Source organism: Aspergillus pseudodeflectus (genome assembly GCF_044049435.1).
Source record: "Aspergillus pseudodeflectus strain CBS 756.74 chromosome Unknown BJX68scaffold_98, whole genome shotgun sequence".
NCBI classification, from domain to species: Eukaryota; Fungi; Ascomycota; class Eurotiomycetes; order Eurotiales; family Aspergillaceae; genus Aspergillus; species Aspergillus pseudodeflectus.
Window position 1 is genome coordinate 22846 of NW_027263874.1, and position 25655 is coordinate 48500.

At 52.3% G+C, this 25655-nt stretch overlaps 9 protein-coding genes across 9 annotated transcripts; 3 read left to right on the forward strand and 6 right to left on the reverse strand.

The window, feature by feature from the left end:
• Positions 1–4830: 4830 nt before the first annotated feature.
• Positions 4831–6755, reverse strand: BJX68DRAFT_259595 (MFS sugar transporter; the record flags this gene model as incomplete). Its single annotated transcript, XM_071043723.1, has 7 exons — positions 4831–4911; positions 4999–5252; positions 5334–6039; positions 6109–6163; positions 6219–6426; positions 6503–6603; positions 6661–6755. 7 exons carry the CDS (start codon positions 6753–6755, stop codon positions 4831–4833), a joined length of 1500 nt encoding a protein of 499 aa, XP_070892503.1.
• Positions 6756–7145: 390 nt separating this feature from the next.
• Positions 7146–8676, reverse strand: BJX68DRAFT_273086 (uncharacterized protein; the record flags this gene model as incomplete). The annotated part of the gene is made up of 7 exons (XM_071047360.1): positions 7146–7321; positions 7390–7517; positions 7587–7995; positions 8097–8209; positions 8281–8346; positions 8421–8511; positions 8589–8676. The coding sequence occupies 7 exons, from the start codon at positions 8674–8676 to the stop codon at positions 7146–7148; spliced, it is 1071 nt and encodes a 356-aa protein (XP_070892504.1).
• A 472-nt stretch (positions 8677–9148) lies between these two features.
• BJX68DRAFT_273087 (uncharacterized protein) lies at positions 9149–12041 on the reverse strand (the record flags this gene model as incomplete). The annotated part of the gene is made up of 3 exons (XM_071047361.1): positions 9149–11103; positions 11150–11165; positions 11217–12041. The coding sequence occupies 3 exons, from the start codon at positions 12039–12041 to the stop codon at positions 9149–9151; spliced, it is 2796 nt and encodes a 931-aa protein (XP_070892505.1).
• Positions 12042–12353: 312 nt separating this feature from the next.
• On the reverse strand, positions 12354–13764 carry BJX68DRAFT_280213 (phosphotransferase family protein; the record flags this gene model as incomplete). The annotated part of the gene is made up of 5 exons (XM_071048901.1): positions 12354–12762; positions 12847–13167; positions 13229–13305; positions 13380–13598; positions 13666–13764. 5 exons carry the CDS (start codon positions 13762–13764, stop codon positions 12354–12356), a joined length of 1125 nt encoding a protein of 374 aa, XP_070892506.1.
• Positions 13765–14577: 813 nt separating this feature from the next.
• Positions 14578–16237, reverse strand: BJX68DRAFT_273089 (acyl-CoA dehydrogenase/oxidase; the record flags this gene model as incomplete). Its single annotated transcript, XM_071047362.1, has 4 exons — positions 14578–15099; positions 15181–15498; positions 15559–16023; positions 16112–16237. 4 exons carry the CDS (start codon positions 16235–16237, stop codon positions 14578–14580), a joined length of 1431 nt encoding a protein of 476 aa, XP_070892507.1.
• A 244-nt stretch (positions 16238–16481) lies between these two features.
• On the forward strand, positions 16482–17714 carry BJX68DRAFT_280214 (uncharacterized protein; the record flags this gene model as incomplete). The annotated part of the gene is made up of 2 exons (XM_071048902.1): positions 16482–17476; positions 17539–17714. The coding sequence occupies exons 1-2, from the start codon at positions 16612–16614 to the stop codon at positions 17712–17714; spliced, it is 1041 nt and encodes a 346-aa protein (XP_070892508.1). The 5' UTR covers positions 16482–16611.
• A 519-nt stretch (positions 17715–18233) lies between these two features.
• Positions 18234–20262, forward strand: BJX68DRAFT_273091 (uncharacterized protein; the record flags this gene model as incomplete). Its single annotated transcript, XM_071047363.1, has 3 exons — positions 18234–18243; positions 18323–18956; positions 19023–20262. The coding sequence occupies 3 exons, from the start codon at positions 18234–18236 to the stop codon at positions 20260–20262; spliced, it is 1884 nt and encodes a 627-aa protein (XP_070892509.1).
• Positions 20263–20672: 410 nt separating this feature from the next.
• Positions 20673–22429, reverse strand: BJX68DRAFT_259601 (major facilitator superfamily domain-containing protein; the record flags this gene model as incomplete). The annotated part of the gene is made up of 4 exons (XM_071043724.1): positions 20673–20985; positions 21100–21721; positions 21776–22112; positions 22169–22429. 4 exons carry the CDS (start codon positions 22427–22429, stop codon positions 20673–20675), a joined length of 1533 nt encoding a protein of 510 aa, XP_070892510.1.
• A 1815-nt stretch (positions 22430–24244) lies between these two features.
• Positions 24245–25550, forward strand: BJX68DRAFT_280216 (zinc-dependent alcohol dehydrogenase; the record flags this gene model as incomplete). The annotated part of the gene is made up of 4 exons (XM_071048903.1): positions 24245–24369; positions 24432–24480; positions 24532–24691; positions 24778–25550. 4 exons carry the CDS (start codon positions 24245–24247, stop codon positions 25548–25550), a joined length of 1107 nt encoding a protein of 368 aa, XP_070892511.1.
• Positions 25551–25655: the final 105 nt, after the last annotated feature.

The following is a 25655-nucleotide window of genomic DNA, read 5'->3' on the forward strand; positions in this document are numbered from 1 at the left end:
TTCCTTCGTGTTAAATACGCATTTGCTGACCTTAGTATACAGCTTATACATCCGCAGTTACTCCAAGACCATCTGCACATGCTCCCTATGGTCCTTCTTGTTTTGCGAGAAGATGACAATATCATTGAGGTATGCCACGCAGATGACATCCTTAAGGTCCGCAAGTGCGCGGTTAACATAGCTCTAGAACATTACTGGTGTATTAGTAAGTCCAAAAGGCATTACTTGGTACTCAAAGTGGCCGTAGTACGTCTTAAACGCAGTCTTCCATTCATCGCCGCTCTTGATATAGATATGGTGATACGCGTCCCGCAGATCTAGCTGTGTGTAGATCTTTATACCGCTCAAGTAGTTAATAGCTTGTTCTATATTCGCAATTAGGTACGCATTCTTAATTATAATAGCGTTCAGCCCGCGGTAGTCCACATAGAGGCGGTAACCACCATCTTTCTTTGGCACGAATAGTACCGGTGCCCCCACAGGGCTTTTAGAAGGCCTAATCTAGCCTTTCTTAAGTGCCTTTTATACATATTCTTTAAGCACCTCCATCTCCTTAATAGAAAGGGAATACAGTGGTCGCTGCGGAGGCCTCTTACCCACTTCTAGCTCGATGGCGTGGTTATGATCATGGTGTGGTGCCAGGATTCTGGCCTGTGCTTCTGAAAATACGTCCTTGAAGTCTTCATAGTCCTTCAGGAGTTTAATCTCTTCTACCTGCGCCCCGTTGAGCGTCAGTGTGGCACTGCTACCCTTTTGGTATACAGTGGCTGCGTAGATCCTACTTAGGAACTCGCGGGATACTAGGTCCTCTGCGGCCTGTATTTCCGCATCTATTAGTGCGTCTTCAAATGCGCGCGCAGTCATCACGATGTCTAGATCGTATGACTTTAGCTTGCGGTACTTCCACGTCTACTTGCGCTAATTCACCTTGGGGTTGACTTCATGGAGTCAGGTCCAACCAAGAATTATATCATAGCCTTCTAGGTCCACGGCTTTAAAGGTTTATAGCTGCGTGTGCACTTCACACTTCTTATCTCTAGCTTGTATTTTAAGCTGATGATTCCCATAGGACATAACTTTATAGCTATTAATTACTTCAACTTGTCTAGGGGATCCTACACTTCATAGTCCACACTTCTTAATCTAGTATTGGTCCACGAAATTAGCTATTACGCCGCTATCTATCAGGATACGCGCAGTTTGTAGCTCTCTCCCCACGCCAAGCTTTACCTCAAAGGTAATAGTATTAGGCTTCTCTCTTTTTATAGGGATCCCTAGCGCCTCTACCACGCAAAGTGCTAGGTTTATGGGTTTTTTAGCCCGCCTTACGCGGGGCCTCTGTAGGCTTTCCCACCTAGCTTCCTACATGTGGTAACCTCATAGCCTAGTATACCATAGTTAAAGCACTTCCTTTTATTGTGATTAGCTTGGTCCGGGTGATCTGCGGACGCGTCCCGCTTGTGACCCTCACGGCCTTGGCCACTACCTTAGCCTCCACGACCTCTATGGTTCCCTTGTGGGGTAGAGTAGCCTCCTAACTAGCTAATGTACGCTCCCCTTAGCTTCTCTACGCCAGGGTTTAGAGTGTTCTTCCCTTGGTTGCGGTTCTTTGCATACCTAAGGTCCTCTTGCCTTGATAGCATCTTTTGTTCGACCACCTGTAGGTGGGTGACGTAGCTCTTATAGCTATTATCTGTAGTATCTAATTATGGGTACCTCACCGCTTTATTCCGTACTACAGGAAGGATCTTGCCTAGTAAGTTATCCTTTTGATCCTATACAGACTCTCCTGGTTTAAAGATGTCTGTAAGGGTTTTGAGGTACTATGTAAATATCCACACGTCTTATATCTTAAGTTATCTTGCGTTGGTATAGCAGACGACTACGTCCTCTTAGAGGATCCTGGGGTCGCTGACTATATGTATTAGCGCGTCCTTGAACTTCTCCCATGTAACTGGCTGCGGGATCATAGGTTCCACGTTATACTAGTCTTGGATCCTCTCGTTGCTAATTATGGATAGTCCACGCCGCACTTTTACGTCTTCCTTCGTGAAGTAGGAGGGCCATATCTTAAAATACGCCTCTATTATGATGGACTATTCCTAGTGTTCCTTCACACTGTGGCCCTTGAAAGGGGCCGTGTTAGGCTTCTCTCTAGGTAATGCCTCTTCTTCTCTTTCCCTCTTTAGGGCTGCGAGCTCTACCTAGAAGGCTTAGGCTAGTTGCTTGATTATCTATAGTGATATGGCCGTAGTTACAGGTTAAACTAGAAGGGAAAGATATTTATACACGTTCCTAACTCCTTCCTGGATTATTTTAAGAAACGCGTCGACTTCTAGGTCCGCTTGGTTTGATCAGGCTGCCTTTATCTACGCTAGTTTCTCCTTCAGGCGGAGTTTCCTATGGGCTCTAATATCATCTTCACGAGCTTTCCTGCGCTCCTCTTCTAATTAAATACAGCGTTACTACGCTTCCTGCGTATACGCTATGATCTATGCCCGTAATTCAAGTTCCTCCTCGTCTGGATCTGGGGATCTCTGCGGCTCGGTAGCGTCCTGGCCGTGAGACATGTCGGGTTCTTCATCGTCGGGAGTCCCCAAGGTCACTGATGGTTGTTTAGGGATTTCCTTAATTACGTCGTTCGCGTCTTTGACAGGCATGTCTGCGGTGTTCTTGATTAGGTTGGCATCCGCAGGGTTCAAAGTTGTTAGCGTAGTTCGTCTATTTCCGCGCTGGCTTAACCGTAGGACTCGCCCCTGAATGGACTCTTCGTTTATTCCACTCATCATCAGGCTTCAAGAGGGGGAGTGATTAGAACTATGAACCGTACTATATAACAGCTATAGGGATAGATATATATGAAGCAGAATTAGAGGGTTAAATAGTGAGTCTCCATTATCCTTAAACTAATCGCTGGTCTTCCAGCGGGAAGGCCCGCAGCGCACGAAGTTACCTTCGTGTGTCACGTGCGTAGCCTCGGCCGCGGTTGCGGCCTGGGGCTCATAACTACGGCGTGGTGCGGGCACCACACCTGAGTAATTGCGGCGATGTCTATATACAGCGTCTAACAAGAAGTTAGATAAATAATAAGCTTAGATATACCTAGTTGACTAGAGTTTTTAACTAGGAGATTAAGGATAGAGCATAGAGGTACTAGAGGCTCTTATTCCTTAATAGCTACGGATCTTATCCTACTATAAAGTTCTTTAATTACTATAATATAAATAAGATCCTTCTAGTTACTTATCCTCCTTATTTAACGTGTTTACTGTAGCTACTTAATATTAGGATCTTTAGTCCTCTATCCTAAGCCTATAGTAGTAGTATAGAAGTATTTCTATATATATCTTAAGGACTAAGCTATATTACTAAACAGGACTTCTTTTAATTCTTCTAGCTAAGCTAGTAGACGGCCTTATTACGCGAGAATAAAATATCTTTATAGAAACCTATTAGAATTGTTAGACACCGTACGGCACCGCGGTGCAGTTGTGTGCCTTAGGCCGCAACTGCGGCCGTGGCGCGCACGTGACGCGCGAGAATGACTTTGCGCGTCGCTGGCCTTCCCACAGGGAAGACCAGCGATTAGTTCAGCTACAACCAATACACACGTTCTGAACCCTCATATTCCGCTTCACATACATTATCCGCAGTTATATTAGCTGCAGTTCACAAGAATATAGCTATTTAACCCCGAAGTCGTTCTAACTAAATTTAGTAGAGAACTAGAGTTAAGGCCTTCTACTAGTAAGTCCTCACGCTTTATATTAGGCGCGGAAGACTGGAAGAGAATTAGGAAGCTCTTATTAAGCGTTGTTATAGACGTATATAATAAAAATATTAAGAAGTTAAGTACTATAATGTATAACCTCTCTATAGAGAATATTCTTCTAAAGATATATTATAAGGGCCTTAAGAAACCTTTCTAAAATAAGAAGAAAAAGAGATAGCGTAGAAAGCCTCCATAGTTTTAATTATAAGCTCCTAATAATAGTAGTATAATTTTTTACTCCCCCTAGAAGATATAATAGGCCTAGAAGCTTTATTTTCAAAAGGAAAGAGCTACAAATAAGCTAAAGGCCTTTAAAGAAGCGTAAAACATCTTCTAGAAGTAAAGGAAGGAGGTAAAGCAGCGTGTAATTAAAGAGTAGAAAATAATAGAGGCATCTTAATAAGAATTACGCCGCTTAGAGGTAGAGTAAAAGAGGTGGAAGAAATTAAAGCCTTAGGTAGGGTTGTAAGTAAGCAACTTTAAAATAACTTTTAGTAAGTAGATAAGACTTTAAAAAAGTTATTTAAAGCTCTAAATCATTAAGAACTATAGGATACTCGTTCTATAGCTAATAAAGTTATTAAAAAGAACCCTCTAATAGTAAATTAACGAGGCCATAAGATCTAGCTCCTACAACGCTTTTAGACTAATTAAAATTCATAGAATTACTCCATATAGTCACTTTAATAAACCACTAAAGCTTTAAGGAATGATATTAATTATATATGGTTAAATTACTATATATATAATTTCTAAGTTAGTAGTAAAATCGATTGTTAGGCGGGGACGATCGTCAGGTGATCACCCACGGTATGCGAATGGTTCATAGCTCTTTTTCCATTGCCATGGCTGGGAAATCATGATTGGACTGCGTGGAGATGCAGAGAATATTGGCAGACCTCTAGGCTTGAATAATATGTTTATACTTGTTCAGCTAACATGGGGTAGCCATGCTAGAAGCACACGACCATGAGTATACCTACTTGCCTCATAATCAACCTTGCATGCAACCACCACCTGAATCCCCATCTCCAACTAATGACAGCTCAGCTGCCAGATTAGTACTCCACTTTTGTCTCCTCCCCAACGGCATCACTATCCCGCGCCACATCGTCCCCAAATACCTCATTGATCTCCTCCTAGAACCACATCTAGTCAGCTCACTTGCGCTCACAGGTAATATGAAAGGCACTGAAACCATAAATAATACGCAAGAATTTACATACCAAGCTCCGCCCTTTCGTCTCGGGACAGTAAAGATAGACAAAAACCGCATTACACGCTGTGTAGCATATGAAGAGGAGAAAAAATTTCCACCCCAGGTTGTTGAAGGCTGTCGGTCCCGCGCACAGCAGGATAATATCGGCCAGGTAGTAACCAGCCATCCCGACAGCGATACCCTGGCTTCGGATATGCGTGGGGAAGATCTCGGCAATGTAGATGAATTGCGTCGCGTCGAGGAAGAAACTCCAGAAGGGGGCTGATACGTACTTGATTAGTCTGGGGGTTATTTAGGGGTGTAACGAGAACACAGCGAGCTGATAAGTAGATGGGCACTCACTTGCAACGAGGAAGATGAAGAGCACCGCGACGTTTTGCGCGGTGCGGTTGTTGGTTCCTAGGTACTCGGCTTGCAGCGCAGCCTCAACGCTGAGGACCACGATGATACCGATCAGGCCGATGAGGGTAAACGTGCGTCGTCCAAACCGCTCGACGTAGAGCCCGCAAAAGATGTTGCCCGGGAAGGTCAGGAAGACATATATGGCAGAGAGGAGCAGGGGCCAGTACCCGGAGAGACCGAGTGCCGAGAACAGGATGACAAGATAGTTGTTGAGTACGAGGATGCCCGTAAACTGGTTGTTAAACATCATGAAGAAGGCGATGAGGACACGTTTTCTGTTGGATGCGGTCTTGACGAGCTGGAACCTCGAACTCTCGCTCTCGCTCTCGCGCTGGCGGCGGCTGAGCTCAATCTGATTCTTCATCTGGTGGAACTCGCTTGTGGATAGGGTGTCGTTGGCGTCTTCCTTTGTGTGGTGCAGTCGTTTGACGACCTCGAGAGCCTCGTCGAGGCGGTCCTGCATGACGAGCCAGCGCGGACTATAGGGGAGCCACGGTGAGCCGGCGAGAAGGAGAAGAGCTGGAATCATCTGGAACGCGATGGGGAAGCGCCATGGAAATGACGATGTAGATCCACCGGCGGAAATAAAATGCATGCCGAAGCTCAGCCATCCGGATAGCGAGTACCCCATTGCGAACATGACTCCCTAATTCGCCAGATACTAGTCAGCACCCGCTTGCATCGTGGGCAGTAGCCCGGCAGTGAATAGACGTACGTGCATGGAAACCATGAGCCCCCGGCTCTCCGCAGTCGAGACTTCGGCCTGGTACCTGCACAAGTTAGCAGTCAATACACTTGATGATAACATGGTCAAGATCAGCTCACATTGGGATAACAGTAACGAGGGCTCCAATCCCCAGCCCATTGATCAAACGCCCAATGAGAAACATGGCGAGGTTCATGGACCCTGCGCACAGAGCAGCTCCAACAGAGAGAACGACCGTTGCGCCCTGAATGGTTGTCTTGCGGCTGTATTTGTCTGCGAACCACGAGCTCGCAAGTGCCCCGATTGCGGAGCCCGCGCAATTCACCCCTGTAGCATAATCAGTAATCCAGAACAAGTATTCCAGAGGATAGGTAATTACGAGACTACCCAATGTGTGACATACCGTTAAAGGCCCCGATGTAATCGGCAGTCCTCGAGTAGCCATCCTCCCCTTGCATGGCAAGACTCATTGATTTGAAGAAACTCGGCTGGCCAATGGTGCCCCTGGTGAGACGGTAGGTCAATATCGACCAGCCACTCTGCAGCATCATCAAAACTCACCCAATCACTGCCATTCCATAGGAGCAAGCAGTCGAGCCCAGGGCAACGAATATGACAACAGCCAAATTAAAGGCATTGGGAATGAGTTTCATCATGGTGACAGGTATGTTGTGCGTAGAACAGGGTCTTGCTAATGCCGTACTCGAGAGCGACAGGGGTAGATATCGTATATACTCTCCCCGTGGGGAAACTGAGCCGTGGGGTTCGATGTAGCTGAGGGTGGCCACAACTGGCGGATCAAGACTCCAATCAACTGCCGTGGACCATGAGCCACTCTACCCGGTGAGGAGGACCTCAACCGTAATCGGTGATCAATGCCCGGGAGAGAGTGGTCAGTCACGACCTGTAGATCATCACGGAGACCAGGGGCTCTGTACTACCCCCAGCTGGGTGCGAGAAATGAACAGGATTACATGCCTTGATGGTGCGAAAGGGACTACATCGCAATGCACAGTATACATTTGGAATATTAACTAAGCGATAGCTTATTCTACCACTGGCTGGGCTGTCTTCAGATGCTGGGCGACCAGCAATTGTGTCGCGATTAAAGCCCCCTTTTGCAGATTCGCCCAAAGAGTCCCATCTTCGAACTCGTCCAGACCACCGTCTGTGATGATCCCCCCAGGGGCCAGGTGCCGTGGCACAACAAGAAAGTTGCGGCCTGTGACAGCTACGGTTAGACTATCTGTGCCAATTCGTAGATGGAAATCATCAATGAACAAAGCTCACCATTGATCTCGGGATTCGTAACCAGATGCATCATTGCGGAAGCAACATCTTCAATCTCAGCGAACCCATAGCCAGATCCGTCCATCGCGTCGATGCTGCGCTGGCTTAATATGGGCGTTCGGACGTACCTACCACGCCGCAATCAGCAACTGCACATACGGTTGATTTCTAAATCAAATATAGATATATATACTAACCAGGGACTGACACAGTTGACGCGCGTGCCATGCAACCACGCGGTCCGCCTATAGCTCCGCAGCAGGCCACGGACTGCAAACTTGGACGCAGAGTACAGCGGGGCTCCGCCCTGGTCAAAGTACCCCATGATGGAGCTCTGGAAAACCAGGCACGTTTGTTGCCGTGAACTGGGTGACTCTGACTCGGCGTCATACTGGCGCCGGAATAATGCATTGCGAGCTTGGTGGTGTACATTGTCCCCGCGAGATTCACGTCCAGAACGTCGAGGCTGGGCTGCGTCGGCTCGGCTTGGTCTTTGGGCCCGGGGACAATGTTTAGAAACGGTCTGCATCTGCAGCAATGTTGGTTCATTGAGGGGTTTATCGTACTTACCTTCGTATGCATAGACGGCGTCGGACTTTGCGATACCTGAATAGAGTATAATGCGTTAGGTAGCCAGAAATAAGTAAATAAAAGTCCCACGTTTATCAGAGTATGGAAAGGTTGAGGATATTGGGTGACCTGCGTACCAGCATTCGCCACCACGATATCAATCCTGGCAGACGGAGACACTCGAGAAGCGGCTTTGAACAACGCCAGCTGATCATTCCAGTCCGTCACGTTGCATTTCTGAAACAAGACCCTGGGATGGGTGTTAAACTGTATCCGTGTAACCCCAATCAACATTCAGAGTCTCTCGCTCAACACGCTTACCCGGGAAACTCCTTGCAAAGCTCCGCGCCCAAGCGCTCATTCATGTCACCGACAACAACAAACGCTCTACAACACACACAAGGCGGCGTTAGTCATTGATTCCAAGACTTAAGTGGAGGCTCAGGCCTGGAACGCCCTACCTTGCCGCGTGCAGCTGCTGTACATATGCCCTGCCTATGCCACTGGCGCCTAGCGGTCGGTGCGAGACAGGGGTTAGCTCCTGTGCTTGTGCTTGTGCCAAGTGTAGTAGTGGGTACTAGTAGTGATAGGTACCGCAGAGGGAATGCATGTGGCGGGGTCCAACGTACCTCCTGTGACGATTGCAGTCTTGCCCTCCAGGCTGGCCTGTGTAGTGCTGGTAAGGTTGATTGGACTGTTGAATCGGGAAGGCTCCATCTTGCTGCGGCTGCGCTGGTTGCACGCGTTGACAGGAAATGCTGGATTACGTCCTCGATTCACTCGTGCTTTGACACTATATGTATGCCAGTTGGACAGAATCTGTCCTCGGAAAAGGTGGTTATCCTGGGGGCTCTTTTGCCATGCTCATGACTTGGATCTCAAATTGGCGCTGGGTGGAAGGCGTCACGTATCTATAGCTATCACGGACGACTTGAAGGGGCGTCTTGCGGTTCTTTTCTGTTCTTTTTTCCTTTTTCTTTTTTTTTTTTCTTCCTTTTTTTTTTCAGTTTTATCCCACTATCTGACCCTAAACCCAGGCCGCTGCATCGGAAATGGTGGCTAAAGACTATAAATAAGCGGACGTCCCAGTACAGTGACCCAGAACAGCGGCGAATTCAGTTTGCAGAAATAAAAGTTTTTTTGACTCTTAGGTAGATAGATTGGACTCCATGCTTCTAAAGGGTTTTCCTTATTCCTGCCTACGACTAGGAAAAGCCGTATCGGACAAGGCCGTGGCCGCTTTCGCGAAAGATGACCAACGCGACGGGCTGATGAGAGTATACGCCCAGACAAAGCACTCGAGCACCCGGGCTGCATTCCTGCGGTGGATTAGGATAGGAGTCTCGGCGGGGGACCGCGGGGCATGAAGCGATAGCGAAAGCGATCGCGATAATGAGGTATTGCCAGCCGGTGGTGTGTCTGTGGCTGTCTGTGCCACTCCGCCTCCTCTTTCTTCCCCTATTGTGCCTGGGCCCAGAGACTCACAGGCTCCAGAGTACGCCCAGAGAAGCACAGCAGAATGATGCAGCCCCAGGAACGCGACGAGGTTGAACTTGAGAATCTGCTCGTCGCCACCCCCGAGCGTAGAAGAGGAGGAGGAAGAAGAAGAAGAGGAAACAGCTAATGAGGGGTCGGACGAGGTGGATGAGGAGGAAGACAAGGACGAAGACGCGCTAGCAATCAGCGACCAGATGGCAACTGCTCTTTTCGCGGCGCGGTGGGCCCCCGGCGAGTTCGCCCACTCGTACGCCGGCTGCAAGAGATCAGGATCGGGCCTCTTCCCGTCCGCCATCAGATACTGGATCTGATGCAGGGTGTCAATGGGGGTGTACAGTAGGAGGTGACCCAGGTGGAGGAGGATCAAACTGCTCATCAGGCTCATTTGGTCGCGGCTTGTGTAGACAAAGGCCCGGACGAGCGGGAGCGCGGCCTCGCATTTCTCCAGCGCGCAGAGGAGCCTCGTGTAGTCGTTGGAGAGGTCTTGCATTTTTCTCGAGCTGTGGCGGAGATTGTGGAGTTCAGGGTATCTGAGGCTGTGGGCTGGAGTTGCTGTGCTGGGCTCATGCGGCGGCGGTCGACGATGGTGCTGCGCATCGCCGGGGGCGATTGTCGGACAGGACCACATGTTGTCGCCGGTAGACGCCCCGGTCAGGCGGCGAAAGATGGCAGGGTCAGAAGAGAAGCGCCAGATGCACGACTGCAGCCCAAACAGGAGCATCTCGTATGCGGTCGGGTCGAGGGGTGGAAGCGGCTCATCTTGCTCGAGCGCAATGTGGATAATGTCCGAGGCCATCAAGTGGCGACTCGGGGTGCGGTCATGCTTGATCATCTCCAGACACAGGCGGGCGGGCACTTTCTCGCTGCCCCATACGGCATCACAGGATGGCAGAGTCAGGTGCATATCCTGCATTGTGAGCAGGGGTTTCTTCTGCAGCAGGACGCTCGTATAGGTTTCGGCACGAAAGATGGCAAACGCCAGCCTCCGCCTGCCTTCTAGGTGCAGCCACAGTGCCTGGCGATCTTGATCAGATACAGGTGTTCCGGATTGGAAGAGGCGCCGCTGGCAGGCATCTGCATAACTGGAGGAGAAGAGATCCATTCGTCGGGCCTGGCCTACAATGAGGGCACCTAGATGCTGAGCGAATGAAAAGGCCTTGGGCTGTCCAAAATACAGGGCGGCGACTTTGGTATGGGAGCGGGCTTGGATCAGCCAGGTAAAATCGCCATCGGTGTCATCGAGCTCCAGAGGGCCGGCGAGGCAGACCCTGATCTGGTTGTGCATCATTGTCCCGTAGTGGCTGCAGGCCGAGTCCCCGTACATGGCTCCGATTGAGGTGAGCACGAGGAAGAGCAGTGGGTGGAGCTGGTTGATGTGCAGGTTCTGCGGGCTGAAAAGCGGCCAGAGGGGCTCAAAATTTGCAAAGTACAAGTCGGCAAGATGGTGCAGTAAAGTAGATGGATCCTGCACAGAGAAGATCTGAAACGCAGTGGCAACCTGATTGGAGATGCTCCTCCAGTACGCCGAGTGATCGCGCGCCGCGGCTGATTGCGTCGCTCCTTGGTGAGTCTCAAGACCATACGCGATAAGATTTCGGACAAGGCGATGCGGTGATGGAGTGTCTAATATCGCATTTATTGAGTAATCTGCCGCTGGATTAGCCTTGCTTTCGGGGATGGAGGGCGGGTTTACCAGGATGAGGACCGCTCTGAGCGGAATCAGCAAACAAAAGAGGCGGGGAAACCCCTGCTTGTCTTACAGTCATCGCATCCGCAACAACCCCGTCTGACGGAAGCTGCTCAGATGGTGCCGAATGATCGAGAAAGGAGGTGGTTGTGACAAAATCAAACTCCATTGGTAGATAAAGGTTCTCATGAAGTAAGGACCAAGGGAGGATATCAAGATCCAGCATCGGGTTGTCCTGAAAAGGCTCCGCAAGATCGATGATATGCGGTTGCGCGACCTCGGTCACGGGCCCCACCCCGGCGACCGAGGGTGAAGTAGCTGGCTCAGTTCCGCCTCCTGGTGCTGGTGAACTGGCCACGGACTCTGCATCCGGAAAAGAGGCAAGAAGGGCACTGTCAGGAGTGAGCAGCGTCTGGTCCTGAGCAGTGGGTTCATTGTAGGAAAACGCGACATTATTCTGGGGGCTGCTCTGGGGGGGTACAGGTTCAGGTTCATGTGCAGGTGCAGGAGAGGGGTCGCCGAGCTCCCCCTGTGGGTGGCTGATCCTTCCAGCAGAGTGCTGAAAGTCGCAGTGCCTCCCTGTGCTGAGGCAGTTTGCGCACGGCAAAGTGCCGCTACATTTGACTCTCAGGGTGCGGCAGTGCGTGCAAGCCGTGTGGCATCGTTTGCGATGGCCGTGGTGGCCTTCGGTATTAGCAACAGAGCCTTCGATGCTCGGCCGGGTGCTGGGGATGGACTGGGTATGCAGTTTCATATGTCGCGACAGCAGGTCCCGGCGGTAGAAGACAACATTGCACTCGGAACAGGCATGCCCTTTGGACTTGCGGTGATTATGTAGATGGCGTGAGAGGGAGTTCTGACGGGCATATCGCCTCCCGCACTCGGTACACTCGAACATGGCTATTGCTGTTTCGCGAGCAAAGGCGAGGGGGCATTGAAACAGGGTCGCTGGATAAGAAGACAAGGACTCGCAATCCAGGCTCAGCTCCAGCCTTGGCGTGCAGTCCCCCGATCGCGGGGTGACACTGTCTACTACGGAGTAGGTCGTGTAGAGTCCATGGGGGTTGGAGGCGCAGCAGACCGGGGGCGGGGGAACCTTTGGCCCCGACCGGTCGGGAACCCAGACGCATGACTCGGAACATTCAAGCCCCACCTTTTCCGGGTGGGGACCATTATCTATGTACATTACGTAGGGCAAGTCATGCTTGATTCACAGCTTCCCCTGCCCCTTTGCAGCGCCACCTTCCAGCAGCCGCTCCCCAATCTCGACCGCCCGCACCGCCAACTCGACAACTCTGTCCAGATACATGGTGTACTGCCCCGCATATCCACTGCTTGCCTGGTTCCTCGCAACCCGCGCCTTCATCCCGTGCAGGATGACGCAATTCTTCATCAGCACGAATGCACCCCCGTAGATTAAACTCGCCTGCGCGTCATACCCCGTGCATTCGCGGTATCGCTCCAGGATCTGTGCCCGTGTCGGGAGGCCCGGTAATGACCCGGGCGCCAGCCTCGTCAGAGTCACTGCGACCGCCGCATTTCGCAGTAGTAGCCAGGTAAAGGGCATGAGCAGATTTGCGACATCCGATAGCGGGTGACCTATAGTGGACATCTCCCAGCTGCAGCAAGAGACGGTCGTTAGTTGCAGACTGGTGCAGATTCAATACATTTCAGGTCCAGCGGGATAGAATGGGTTGGCTTACTCGAGAATGCCAATTACTCTATTCTCAGTAGGGTGAAAGACCAGATTATCGATCTTGAAGTCACCGTGTACCAAGCACGCCCTGTCCTCGGGCTGTGCGGAGGGCTTCAGGAGATACTTGAGGATTTTCTGGAAGCCTTGAATCTCCCCGACAACCTGCTCTGTATCACTGTCGACAACTGCCGCCTGTCCCTGATGGATATCGCTAAAGGTCTGGATTTGACGGTGAAAGTAGTCCCTCCTCGACCCGTAATTCTCAAGCCCAACCTCTTCAGTGTCAACACAGTGGAGCTTGGCAAGTGCCAGAGTTGCCTCGTGCCATCTATGGCATTGTCTTGGTCAGCAAAGGCCTATAAAACGAGGTATCCAGGACAAGATCTTACATTTCGGACCTATCCTGTGGCGATACACTTGGGATGGCTGGGTCCTCGAAGATCCGACCATCGAGGAACTCCATAATCTGGTAAGGAACGGTCAGAACACCTGCTGTAGACGGATGCTGCTGTTGCTGCTGCGAAAAGCGGGCTGGCTCACATAGAACGGCGTACCAATAACGCCATCGTCCTGGCAAAACGTATACACCCTGGGCACGGGTACATCAGTTGCCTGTAAGGCAGATAAGATCTTGTACTCTCGGTCAACTCTGTGCGCCGCCTTGGATACAATTTCCCCCGGAGGCTTCTTGCGTAGGACAAGCTTATTTCCATCGTGGGCCGTGATCAGGTACGTGGGACATGACTGACCAAAGCCAAACTAGATGGGGCGAACGAGAACAAGTCAGCATTCTCTCCTTCGCCCTCTCAAGGGCAATTGATCGTACCTGACCCAGGGTTATCGGCCCGCGGAGCTCTGGAACGGCGTCGCAAAGGTATCGCTCCAGACGCTGGACGTCTATTGCCTGTCGAACAGGCCCCGCCATTTGCTGGGACTGAACGGGTATGGACGAGGTAACCAATTTTCGGTTTGTTGATTTCAATGGACACGAGGGTTTTATTGGGTCACATTCCTTTTCAATAGCTGTCTGTGCTTATTCCACCGTATCCAGGCGTTAGTGCTCAGGGGTCATGGGTTGTCGCTTAAGGGACCACAATGGACACGGCCACCGAGATACATAGCGAAATGGAATGTTGATTACTGCACTACCGACACGCTTAGATCCATTAGTAAGATAAACCAATCGACGAAACGGGAACCTTCTGATGGACTCAACCATAGGATAAAGTGGCTCTAATCCTCTAGGCTTTGAACGAGGCCGGACATTCTGAATTCGCTACCAACGCCGACCCATAACTGGGAGGGAGATGCCAATACATAATGCCCGGTATCGAGTGCTCCCCTTACAACGTTTCGCGACCCGGCAACCTATATAGACTTTTGCGTCTCTGAGATACATACAAGACAAAAGATGGGTTTTAAATGTGGCTAATAAGATAATACCATATTTTTGATTGGGAGTTCTCCATGCATCCTTGAGTAATGAATAAACGGTGTGCCCTAGTGATGTACTTGAGGATCGCTGGTGACAAGAGGAATGGAATTCTTGTTTCTACTACCAGGTAGCCTATACTACAGGTGAGTCTTTAGTTGTGGGATACCCTACCAACTATCCGATACGTACGATAGAAGGTTGTCCACGGAGATAAAAACGTACGCAATTATGTCACCACAAATGCACCAAGAAGCCAAAGGAGGGTTGGTATATTGACTAACGTGTGAACGAAATACAAGCAGCCTAAAGCTTCGCCACGCTGCCACTGCGCCTATCAAGTTGCAACGGATCCCGTTGCACGACATTATACTGCCTAAAGAGGTCCTTCGTCTTCTTCTTCTGCGCCTCAATCTTACCTAGCAACACCGTGCCCCGCTTATTCTCATTCCGGCCCAGCTGCAGGATATGCACCTCATCAGGCCCATCCACAATCCTCATCGTGCGCGCTCCAGCAAACATGTTTGCCAGGGGGAAATCCTGCGACACGCCGCCACCCCCGTGCGCCTGGATCGCGCGATCAATCACGTCAATCAACATGGCGGGGACCTGGACCTTGACCTCGGCGATCTCCTTGCGTGCGTCCTTGGCGTTGCCCTGGTCGATCATGATCGCAGCGTTGAGGACCGCGAGGCGCGCGGCGTCGATTTCGATGCGCGACCGGGCGACGCGCTCGAGCATGATCCCGTGCTCGCTTAGTTGCTTCCCAAAGGGCTTCTTGCGGGGGTCGTTGATTCGTGCGAGGAAGTACTCGAGGGCTTTTTCTGCCTGTAGATGGACGCATACGAGGGATCAATTAGCACAAGGACAAGGACAAGCACGGGTACGGTACTGCTGGGTTCAGCTTACCGCACCCACAGATCTCATAGCATGATGGATCCGACCGGGCCCCAGGCGCCCCTGGACGACCTCGAAGCCTCGACCTTGGCCGAGAATCACATTGCGCTGGTGGACACGGACGTTGTCGAAAAAGACGTGGCCGTGGCCGTGGGGAGCGTCGTCGTAGCCCAGGACAGAAAGCATGCGCTTGATGGTAATTCCTGGGGTGTCGGAGGGCACTGCTATCACGGTCTGCTGCTTGTAGGGGTCCGGGTTGGTGGGGTCAGACTTGCCCATGACGAGGAAGACTTTGGCGCGGGTATCACCAGCGCCGCTGGACCACCATTTCTGTTGTTGGGGTAAGCAAAAAGGGTAGCAGGTACATTGTTTCCTTTTAAGAGAGCCTACCTGGCCATTCAAGACGTAATCCTCGCCATCCCTCCTGATGCTCAGCTCGATATTCTTGGCATCGCTACTGGCAACCTGCGGCTCAGTCATGAGAAACGCCGACCGAATACGACCCTTGAGCAACGGATCCAGCCACCGGCGCTTCTGCTCGTCTGTCCCATACTTGGCAAAGACCTCCATGTTGCCGGTATCGGGCGCCGAGCAGTTGGTCGCCTCATTGGCCGTGTCGCTGCGCCCGAGGCACTCGGCCATCAGCCCGTACTCGAGGTTACTGAAGCCCGCGCCCTGGTCCTTGAAGTGGTTCTTGGGCAGGAACATGTTCCACAGGCCGAGACGCTGGGCCTTGCTCTTGAGGTCCTCGATGATCTGCGGGTGGTTGGTGAAGCGCTCTGCGGTGGTGCGCCCGAGCTGTTGCTGGAAGACGGCGTCGGCGGGGATACATTCTTCTTCGACGAACTTCTCAAGCTGTGGCGGGAAAGTGAACGACCTAGATGTTATTCATGGAACCAACTGAAGATTCGGCATGCAGCTAACCAGGGGGGTGGTATCTTACCAGGTCGAGTGTTTCTCTGGCGCGGTCGCTGACAAAAGGCCGGGCAATGGCAGGGATCCTCTGCGAAGCGGGAATGTGCCCGTTGGGAGTGTTGACCAGACATGGCGATAGTGTTGGAGATGTCATGATGGACGTTGCCGTGTTGGAGTAAAAGGTCGTGTAGGGTGCAGTCGCAACAGTGCAAACTACACGAGGTTTATTTATCGGAGCCCCCGAGAGGCCGCTGGGGAAGGGGAAAAAGTGAAAGCCGAGCTGCGACTCAGGATATCTGATAACAATACCACCTTATCCGGGGATCATCTCCATGCTTTTCCGCGTGTCATTGACCGGAATGCAGGAGAATTGGGCGGCTAGTGCAGGTAGGGGTATGGGGAAGGAGTGTGAAGTTGGTCTAGGCAGCAAGGGTCTCATTTCATGCTGTTTTCCAGACATATCTTCACAATTACTTCAATGATCTTCCCTCAACACAGATTCTACACCCATTGAAACAATCCGCAAGAATGGCCAACGTCAACAATCTTCCCGACTTTGACTCCCTCCCGCCCGTCAAAGATATGCCGCAAGGCTGCGCCTGGGGAATCTTCGACAAGGACGGCAAAAAGGACAAGATCGGGACGCTGAACCTGCTCACGCCCGCAGTGGTTCAGGAGGCACTCAAGGAGGCCCGGGATGGGGTCTCCGTATCTCTTAACTGGGACATTGGCGCCATCAAAGAGGCCGCCTTTGGGCGCAAGGGCTTGACACACAGGATAATCAACTTCCGCGACAGCGAACTCGACATGTGGGGGTTCGACGACGAGGTGTCGTTCAACCCGCAGTGCTCCTCGCAGTGGGACAGCCTGGTCCACGTCGCACACCAGGCGACGGGGCTCGGCTACAACGGCTACCAGCCCTCGACGGAGGATCTCATGCGAGCCGGGGAGTCGAAGAGCGCCGCAGAAGATGGCGGGTTCCCGACGCTGGATCATTGGCACCGCAGGGGTGGGCTCGTGGGCCGTGGCGTGCTCCTCGACTACCGAGCGTATGCACAGGCCAAGGGCATCACGTACAGCTGCTTCGACGCCCATGCGATCTCCGTGCAGGACCTAGAGGCCGTGGCGGAGTTCCAGGGGACCATGTTCAAGCACGGGGATATCCTGATTGTGCGCACGGGGTTCACCGAGGATCTTGCCGACGCGGATCCCGACGAGCAGCAGCGGCTGCTGGGCACCAACAAGGCCGTTGGGGTTGCGGGGAACAAGGCAACGGCGCGCTGGGTCTGGGACCATCACTTTGCGGCTGTCGCTGGGGACGCCATTGCCTTTGAAGTCATGCCGCCGACCATCGAGGACGATGGCAATCGAATTGGGACCACCGCAGAGCTAGGTATGTCGTGTGGAGTCTTCTCTGCCTGCTGTGGATGATTGAACTAACATTGGAGTCCACAGTGCTGCACCAGTACTTTCTCTCGCTTTTTGGTATACACATTGGGGAGCTCTGGGATTTGAAGGCGCTGAGTGCCCAGTGCAAAAAGGCTGGACGGTACGAGTTCCTCCTAACGAGTGCTCCACTCAATGTGCCCTCGTCGGTAGGCAGTCCGCCAAACGCGTTGGCCATCTTTTGATATGTTAGACCTACACTACATACCAGGCGCCCTTGGATCATATACTGGCCTGGCTAGAGGGCATGGCATTTGAGTGAAGATATTGGACCTACAAGAGTAGTCCTCCAGTCATTGTACATAAACTGCGGTTACGTGGGTTCACAATACACAGTGGTTATCTCATACTTCTTGCATCCCACCGTCAGCGGCCTTGTGCAGGGGATGTACAAAACCAACGGGGTAGATCCGGTTGGCAGGCCAAAGAGCCCTTTGAGGGACAAGAGTCATACCCACCATACCCGGAGGAGACAAGATGAGATCCCACTAGAGTCTCCTATAAGCGCAACCCAAGCCTAGCACTGCGAATGACTTGACAAGAGGGGTCAGCCGAGGTAGGGATCGAATAACTTTCAATATTTGGCTGAAATAACCGGCGCCGTCGTCTCTTTGCCTTATCTTTACCCGCATCAAAGGTTTGGCAGAGAAGCGGTGCTGTTTTCAATTAGTTTTGTTGCGTGACCCCCCCACCATCCCACAAATATGGCGCTTGGTAAGTATCTCTTATCCGAAGAGCCTTGATGGCATTCCTCGATCTCTTGTTTTCAAACCGGGCTGATATCTTCAAATAGCAATCACAGGCCTTGTGGCCGGAGGCTGGACCGCCATGGCCTATGCAGACGCCAAGTTCCACCTAACCAAAGACCTGGCCGACATCTGGAAGTCGCGGCGTGGACGGCGAGAACTCGCGCGCGTAGTACAGTCCGAGAGAATCAGCGCGTGGTACGCGTTCGAGGAGCAATGTCACAAAAGCTGGAACAGGCGGGCCATCTGGTGGAGAGAGCGTTCATACACGTACGGGCAGATGTATCAGGCCGTGTGTCAGTATGCGCAGTGGATGCTACGCCAGGGGGTCAGACCGGGGGAGTTTGTCGCGGTGTACCTGGCCAATTGTCCCGAGTTCATGATCATCTGGTTTGCCTGCGTCTCACTGGGCGCGGCGCCGGCGCTCTTGAATTATAACCTCGAGGGCAAGGCTTTGCTGCATTGTTTGGAGATTTGCGAGACGAGATTGCTCATTCTTGGTGACTCGGTGCAAGGTGGGATTGCGGAGGTGCGCGGGGAGATTGAGGGCCGAGGGATCAAAGTCGAGGTACTTGATGCAGTGTTGAAAGAATTGGTCTCGGCGATGCCGTCGGAGAGAATCCCTGATGATGCTCGACAGGGTGTCCAGGCCAAGGATCCTTTTGCCTTGGTGTACACCAGGTGAGCAGATCTATGCCATCCCTTCCCTTGCTCGTCCTCTGAACCTGATGTGACTTCCAAACGCAGTGGCACTACAGGTCTCCCTAAGGGCTGTGCATTCGTCTACGACCGCATGTACCTCATGTGCGCCCACGACACACCCTTTGTCGGCGGAGTCCCCGCCCAGGATCAATGGTACAACTCCATGCCGCTCTACCACGCAACAGGAGGCGTGACCAGCGCGCTCTGCTTGTGTCAGGGCATCTCCATTGCCCTCGCGCCCAAATTCTCCGTCTCCCGGTTCTGGAACGACGTCCATGACTCCGAATCCACCTACTTCATTTACGTGGGTGAAACTGCACGGTACCTCTTGAACGCACCACATCACCCGCTGGAGCGACGACACAAGCTCCGCGCAGTGTACGGTAATGGGCTCCGCCCGGACGTGTGGGCGAAATTCCAAGACCGGTTCGCCATCCCCGAGGTCGGCGAGTTCTTCAACTCCACCGAGGGAATGTTCAGCCTCATCAACCATTGCCGTGGTCCGTACCTGCAGGCCTGCGTCGGGCACCATGGCGCAATGCTTCGGTGGTTGCTACGTAATATGTACATTCCCGTCCGGGTCGATTATGAGTCCGGGGACATCTGGCGAGACCCGCAGACCGGGTTCGCGCAGCGGACTTCATACGAGGAGGGAGGGGAGATGCTCGTGGCCGTCACCAGCAAGGAAGATTTCCAGGGCTACTGGCGCTCGCCCTCCGCGACAGCCAAGAAGTTCTGCAGCGACGTCTTCAAAAAGGGCGACCTGTACTATCGCACGGGTGATGCGCTCCGGCGGGACGCAGACGGCAAATGGCACTTTCTCGACCGGCTGGGTGATACCTTTCGCTGGAAATCCGAGAACGTGTCAACTGCCGAAGTCAGCCTTGTGCTGGGCCAGTACCCCGGAATTGCAGAGGCGAACGTGTACGGGGTTCTTGTGCCCGGACATGAAGGCCGTGCCGGGTGTGCGGCCATCGACCTGTCTCCGGGCACCGCGTCAGCCTCACTGGATTATACAGACCTGGTGACGTATCTACGAAAGAGACTGCCTCGATATGCCGTTCCTGTCTTCCTGCGGCTGGTCAGCAACAGCACCCACATTCACAACCATAAGCAAAACAAGGTGCCGCTCAGAAAGGAGGGCGTGGATCCGAGCCTCATAGGGTCCGAAGCTGCGGAAGGCAAGGACGATATTCTCCTTTGGCTCCCTCCAGGTAGAAGCCAATACGTCCCTTTCTCACCTTTTGAGTGGAAAAGTCTCGTTTCAGGGCAGGCAAAGCTGTAAGCGGCATTCCGACATGGCGGGAACAGGACGACATAACAGACAGCTGTCATATAGGAACGAGAGAAATGATGTAGAATCTTATCCGCTTTTGCTCAGATAGAGTACGTTTCATCTCGGCAGGCCCTATCAAACACGATTTAGACATTATGACTACCAAGCTCACAAACAGGACACACGCTGGCTGACAAGCTGGTCTACGTATATCAATATCATATACCATGAGTACATCCTTCAAACTTAAGAAAAGCCGAATGAGAACCCAGTAGAGTCTCCCCTAGAATTGACTGTGGATGCAAGATTAGGCTAGAAGAGCCCGCCGTCTCCGCCAATTGCACCCCGAGCGACCATTCTCCCACAGTTCCCCTCAGCCCCCCCCCCCGCAACGGCCCGAAACTGCGCAAGACCGCAACTCAGTACCCATACCGAAACTGCCTATTCTTTATATCCGTCAAATCATCATCAAATGCATGATCAAACGCCTCGGCAATACCAGAGCGGTCCCTCCCCCTGTTCTCCCACACACAGATGTAGCGGTAGACGAGGCTGAGGACGCCCGCCGCAGCGCAGCAGGCGATGACGGCAATAAACCCGGGCTCATAGCGCGGGGCATCCTCTGACTTGAACAGCAAGGGCGCGACAAAATTCCCCAGGCAGTAACCGAGGAATACACCGGACGAGGCGAGCGAGCGTTTGGTGTATCCGGCTGTATTCGCAGTGCAGAGTCTGATGAAGGGCGGAGATTGGGAAAGGTTAGCGTGCATCAATACCATACACCGAGGCCATTCCTGCGCCACGGGAATTTGGAGTTGGGGGCGGGGAATATATATGGGGACGTACGACATGGTCAGGGAAAAGCTAGCGCCCCAGAACGGGAAGATGTAGCAGGCGAAGAGCAACAGGCCCCGTTGGGATTTAGGGAGCAGCCAGAAGAGCAGGGATGAGATGATGGTCATGGCGTAGCCGGAAAACATGATGAGGGTTCGGGCGTTCTTGACCCTGTAGGCCGCGTAGGAGAAGCAGAGAATCCCGACGCCGGCAATGAATCCGTACGGCGCATTGAGGAGTAGTGTATTCAGCGTGCTGAAGCCGAACCCGTTGATAATTATGGGGATGAAGGTTGAACCGGGGCCATTTGGGATCATGCCGAGAAAGGCGATGCTGAAGAGGAGCCAGAACTTAATGTCTACCAGTAATTCCCGTACTTGTTCCTTCTTAAAGTGCGTGTCGCGGACACCAGAGTTGTTGATGCGGAGGCGGGCGATGGCGATATACCGCTCTCTCTGTGTAAATCCGCGGGCATTGACAGGGTCTGGTGGAAAGTATTGTAGAAGAACAAAGGACCAGAGAATGGTAATAACACCCGCCACGATATACATGTACTTCCAGGGTGGCAGTGGGCCAGATTTTATATGCCCCAAGGCATAGTTAATTAGCGGGGACAAGATGGCCACAAACCCGGCTAGTCATAATGGTCAAGATAAACACATCTTGATAGGGATGGGTTGACTCTTACTTGCACTGTACCAGATTCCCATCCGCAAAACCTGCTCGCCACGCTTGTAAAACGCCCCGACAGACATCATGAATATCGGGGACACCCCCGATTCCAACACACCTAGCGCGAACCGCTGGGCGTAGAGACCCTGATAGTTATGGCAAGCGATGGTGCAGAGAAGACAAACCCCCCAGAGGCACACAACAGAGAAAATAACCCGTTCGATAGGGTACCGCTGCGCCAGCATGACTACGGGGGTGGCTCCAACCAAGAAGCCCAGGTAGAAGATTGCAGCTGAAAACGAGAAGCGATTCCCAATGTCCAAATGCAGGTCGTTTCGAAGGCCAAAGATTGCCTGTTTAATGGATGACGGTCAGTCTTGGAACCTCATGGACAGCAATCATTACTCACGGCCTGTCCAAGCAACGCCTTGTCATAATACTGCAAGCCATACGACAAGGCCAGCAATGACATGAGACGGAGATCTATCTTGCGAACCAGCCTTTTCTCTTCTGTAGGACTCCATTCCGGATTGCCGGTGTAGGAAGATATAATCGTCTGTGCCTGGTTCCCTTCAACGCCTTTGGAATCGGGCAGTGTTTCACGATGTTCAGGGACAGCTTCCTTTTCGATCTCATGGCCAGGCCCCAACGCCTCATTTGACGTCGACATGATGATATTGATAATCAGGTTGACAGCGCTAGAAGCACGAGTTGCTTATCCTTTTGGCAGGGAGCACTTTCTTATACATTTATAGACAATCTGGCTTGTTGTAGCCAACTGTAGTACTACCGGGAATAGTGGCACCGTATATTAAAGTTGCTAGTGGCGGTTTAGAGGTAGATTAATCTGGAGTACTGTGGGGAGGCGTGCATCTACCGTCAACTACCGAACCTGCAATAAACTTACAGTACGTACTGGGGTTGTATCATGAGTAATGTGCATTAAGATACGTAGTCAGGATATGTCGCAAGTCTACAGAGTGTGCCTAGAGATTTAGTCTAAGAGCGAAGATTATTCGCGTTATTAATAAGGTCTTTGGTTCAAGATGTATACCTTGTTTGATGGAGGTATATATATATTGTGGTCTAGTCCGCACCACCATTAACAGGAATCACCTGCCCTGTTACAAAGCTAGAGGGGCTAGACAATAGGAAAAGCACCACGTCGGCGACATCAGTGGCATATGCCATGCGGCCCTGGGGACTCCTCGCTGCAAGCTGCGCAGCCAATCTGCCAACATCACTCTCTCCCTCCGCATCCGCTGTCCCACGAATAAGTGGGGTATCAGTGACTCCTATACTCCTTGTAAGAATATGAGGCTCCATCCTATATAAAATAGTCCACACTAGCATAGGGGCATGCTACGTACCTGGTGCAACCGCATTGATCCGCAGCATCGGCCAGTCCCTCGCCCAAGACCGCGTGAGTCCCAGCACAGCATGCTTGGACGCACTGTACACGGCCATCCCCGCGATCCCGCGCAACCCACCACCACTGGAGATGTTGACTATGCTCCCGGCGCCAACGGTCCTTTCCGTGCCGGGGAGCAGCCCGGGTGTGCAGCGGCGCTCCTGCTCCGCCATGCGTCGGATCGCCGCTGTCCCAATATTCCAGGTGCCGTTGACGTTGACGGCCATGATTTTCGTGTATTGTTCGTCGGATGCCATCTTCCCTTCCGTTGGGCAGATTCCCGCGCTGTTGACGAGCCCGTCGAGGCGGCCGGGGATCGAGTGGATGAACTGCTGGCACGCTGTACGCGAAGTGATATCGCAGTCACCGACAAAGTGCACCTTCTTTTGTCCCATGAGTTCCGGCGGCAGGGTCATACATATGTCTGCTATGTAGACAGTCGCGCCTTGGAGGGCCAGTGCTTTGACTATTGCCAGGCCGATTCCTGAGCAGCCGCCCTGCGTCGAGAGTCGGCATCAGTATTGCAAGTTTTTGCCAAGCACTGAGCGATAGGCAAGAACATACCGTGACTGCGATGGTACGCCCTGTAGATTGTTCTGCTGAGAGAGACATTGTAGTGTCGATTATGGTAAAAGAAATCTGCAGTTAGCAGTCTAGGCAAGTTGGAACCCCAGACCGTGGTGCCCGATGGGAAAAAAGTTGTTGCACTTGCTCAGATGCGATGGATTGATCATTCCAGTGAGCGCATGACCCACAGTTTCGCCTCAGATCCTCTTTGCGAGAGCGAGTGCGGGGAATTGCATAGTCGGGTAAAGTGGCTCCCTCGTCGCAAGACAAGCGCGGAGACAGGCACGGATGAACTGGGAAGACCGAGTAGCCCAGAAAGGCTCAATCGAGCTGTGGGGGGTTGTTAAAATACGGTGCAAGTAGATAATGGTCCTCAAGGCCTGCCTTATAACGAGTCCGCCTAGGCCTTCCCATAGTTTCGTCTCAGCCTCCGTTGTCAAAGTCCACATTACCGTTTTCTGAAGGAGGAACACGACAATACAGAAGAAACTCCCAACGCCTTCTACCATGGCAGCGGCTCAGATTCCCAAAACGCAAAAGGCTGCCATCTATGACAACCCGGGGACCATTTCCACAAGGGTCGTGGAAGTCGGTGTCCCGGAGCCCGGGGAGGGCGAAGTCCTAGTTCGCCTGTATGTGGGGGATTCCAGATATGCACCGCATCTGAAAGACAACAAGACTAATGGGATAACAGCTCGCATTCTGGCATCTGCCATTCAGACCTGAGTGTAATGATGAAAAGTGTGAGTTCCAGAGCGTTGCCCCGTTGACTACATCCCGCCAATCTATAACAGTGGAAAACCCTTCCGTATCCCACACAGGCTGGACAGATTGGAGGCCATGAAGGTGTTGGCGAGGTGGTGAAATTTGGCCCTGGAACCTCGGAGGCATACGGGCTCAGTATTGGTTCCAGAGTTGGAATCAAGTGGATTGCCAACATCTGCGGGCAGTGCGGTACGTTGTGGATCATAATTCTTCGCCTGTCGCGTCTTCACCGAGAATTCTATGTATGAGCTAACTATAATCAACCTGATCAACAGCACCGTGCCGGGAAGGTGTTGATAACCTCTGCTTCAAGCAGACAATCTCCGGATACTATAGTCCAGGCACCTTTCAGCAATATGTAACAAGCCCCGCACACTACGTCACACCTATCCCCGACGGAGTACCATCCGACGAGGCAGCACCTCTCCTCTGCGCTGGTCTAACAGTATACGCTGCCCTAAAACGAACCAAGGCCCAGCCTGGGGAGTGGGTTGTGATCTCCGGAGCAGGTGGTGGGCTTGGACACCTAGCTGTTCAGATTGCGAGCAGAGGTATGGGCCTCCGCGTTATTGGCATTGACCATGGATCCAAAGAAGAGATTGCTAGAATATCAGGCGCCGAGCACTTTATAGACGTCACCGAGTACGGTAGTGATGATGAGCACAAGGCCATCGCTGCCGCAGTCAAATCACTCACGACTGATGGGCTTGGAGTGCACGGGGTGGTCGTGTGCGTCGCGTCAAACGTGGCGTACGCACAGGCATTGCTGTTCCTGCGTTTCAACGGGACGATGGTCTGCGTCGGGGTACCAGAGCACGAGCCTCGCGCGATAGCAACCGCATTCCCCGCGTTGCTGATGGGGGCGCATTTGAATGCAACAGGGTCGTCTGTTGGGACTCAGAGGGATGCCATCCAGACACTCGAGTTTGCATCGCGGGGTATAATCAAGGCCAGCTTCCGGACAATCAAGTTGGAGGGGTTGAGAAAAGTGTTTGAGGAAATGCAGGCAGGCAAACTGCAGGGGAGAGTAGTCATTGATCTGTCCTAGGTTTGTAGTAAGCGAGATCAAGATAGAATCTACATGAGAACTACCAAAGTCAGATCCCCAGGCCGGGGGTTGTCATAATCCGCTAAAGGCCGTGTCGCCGAGTAT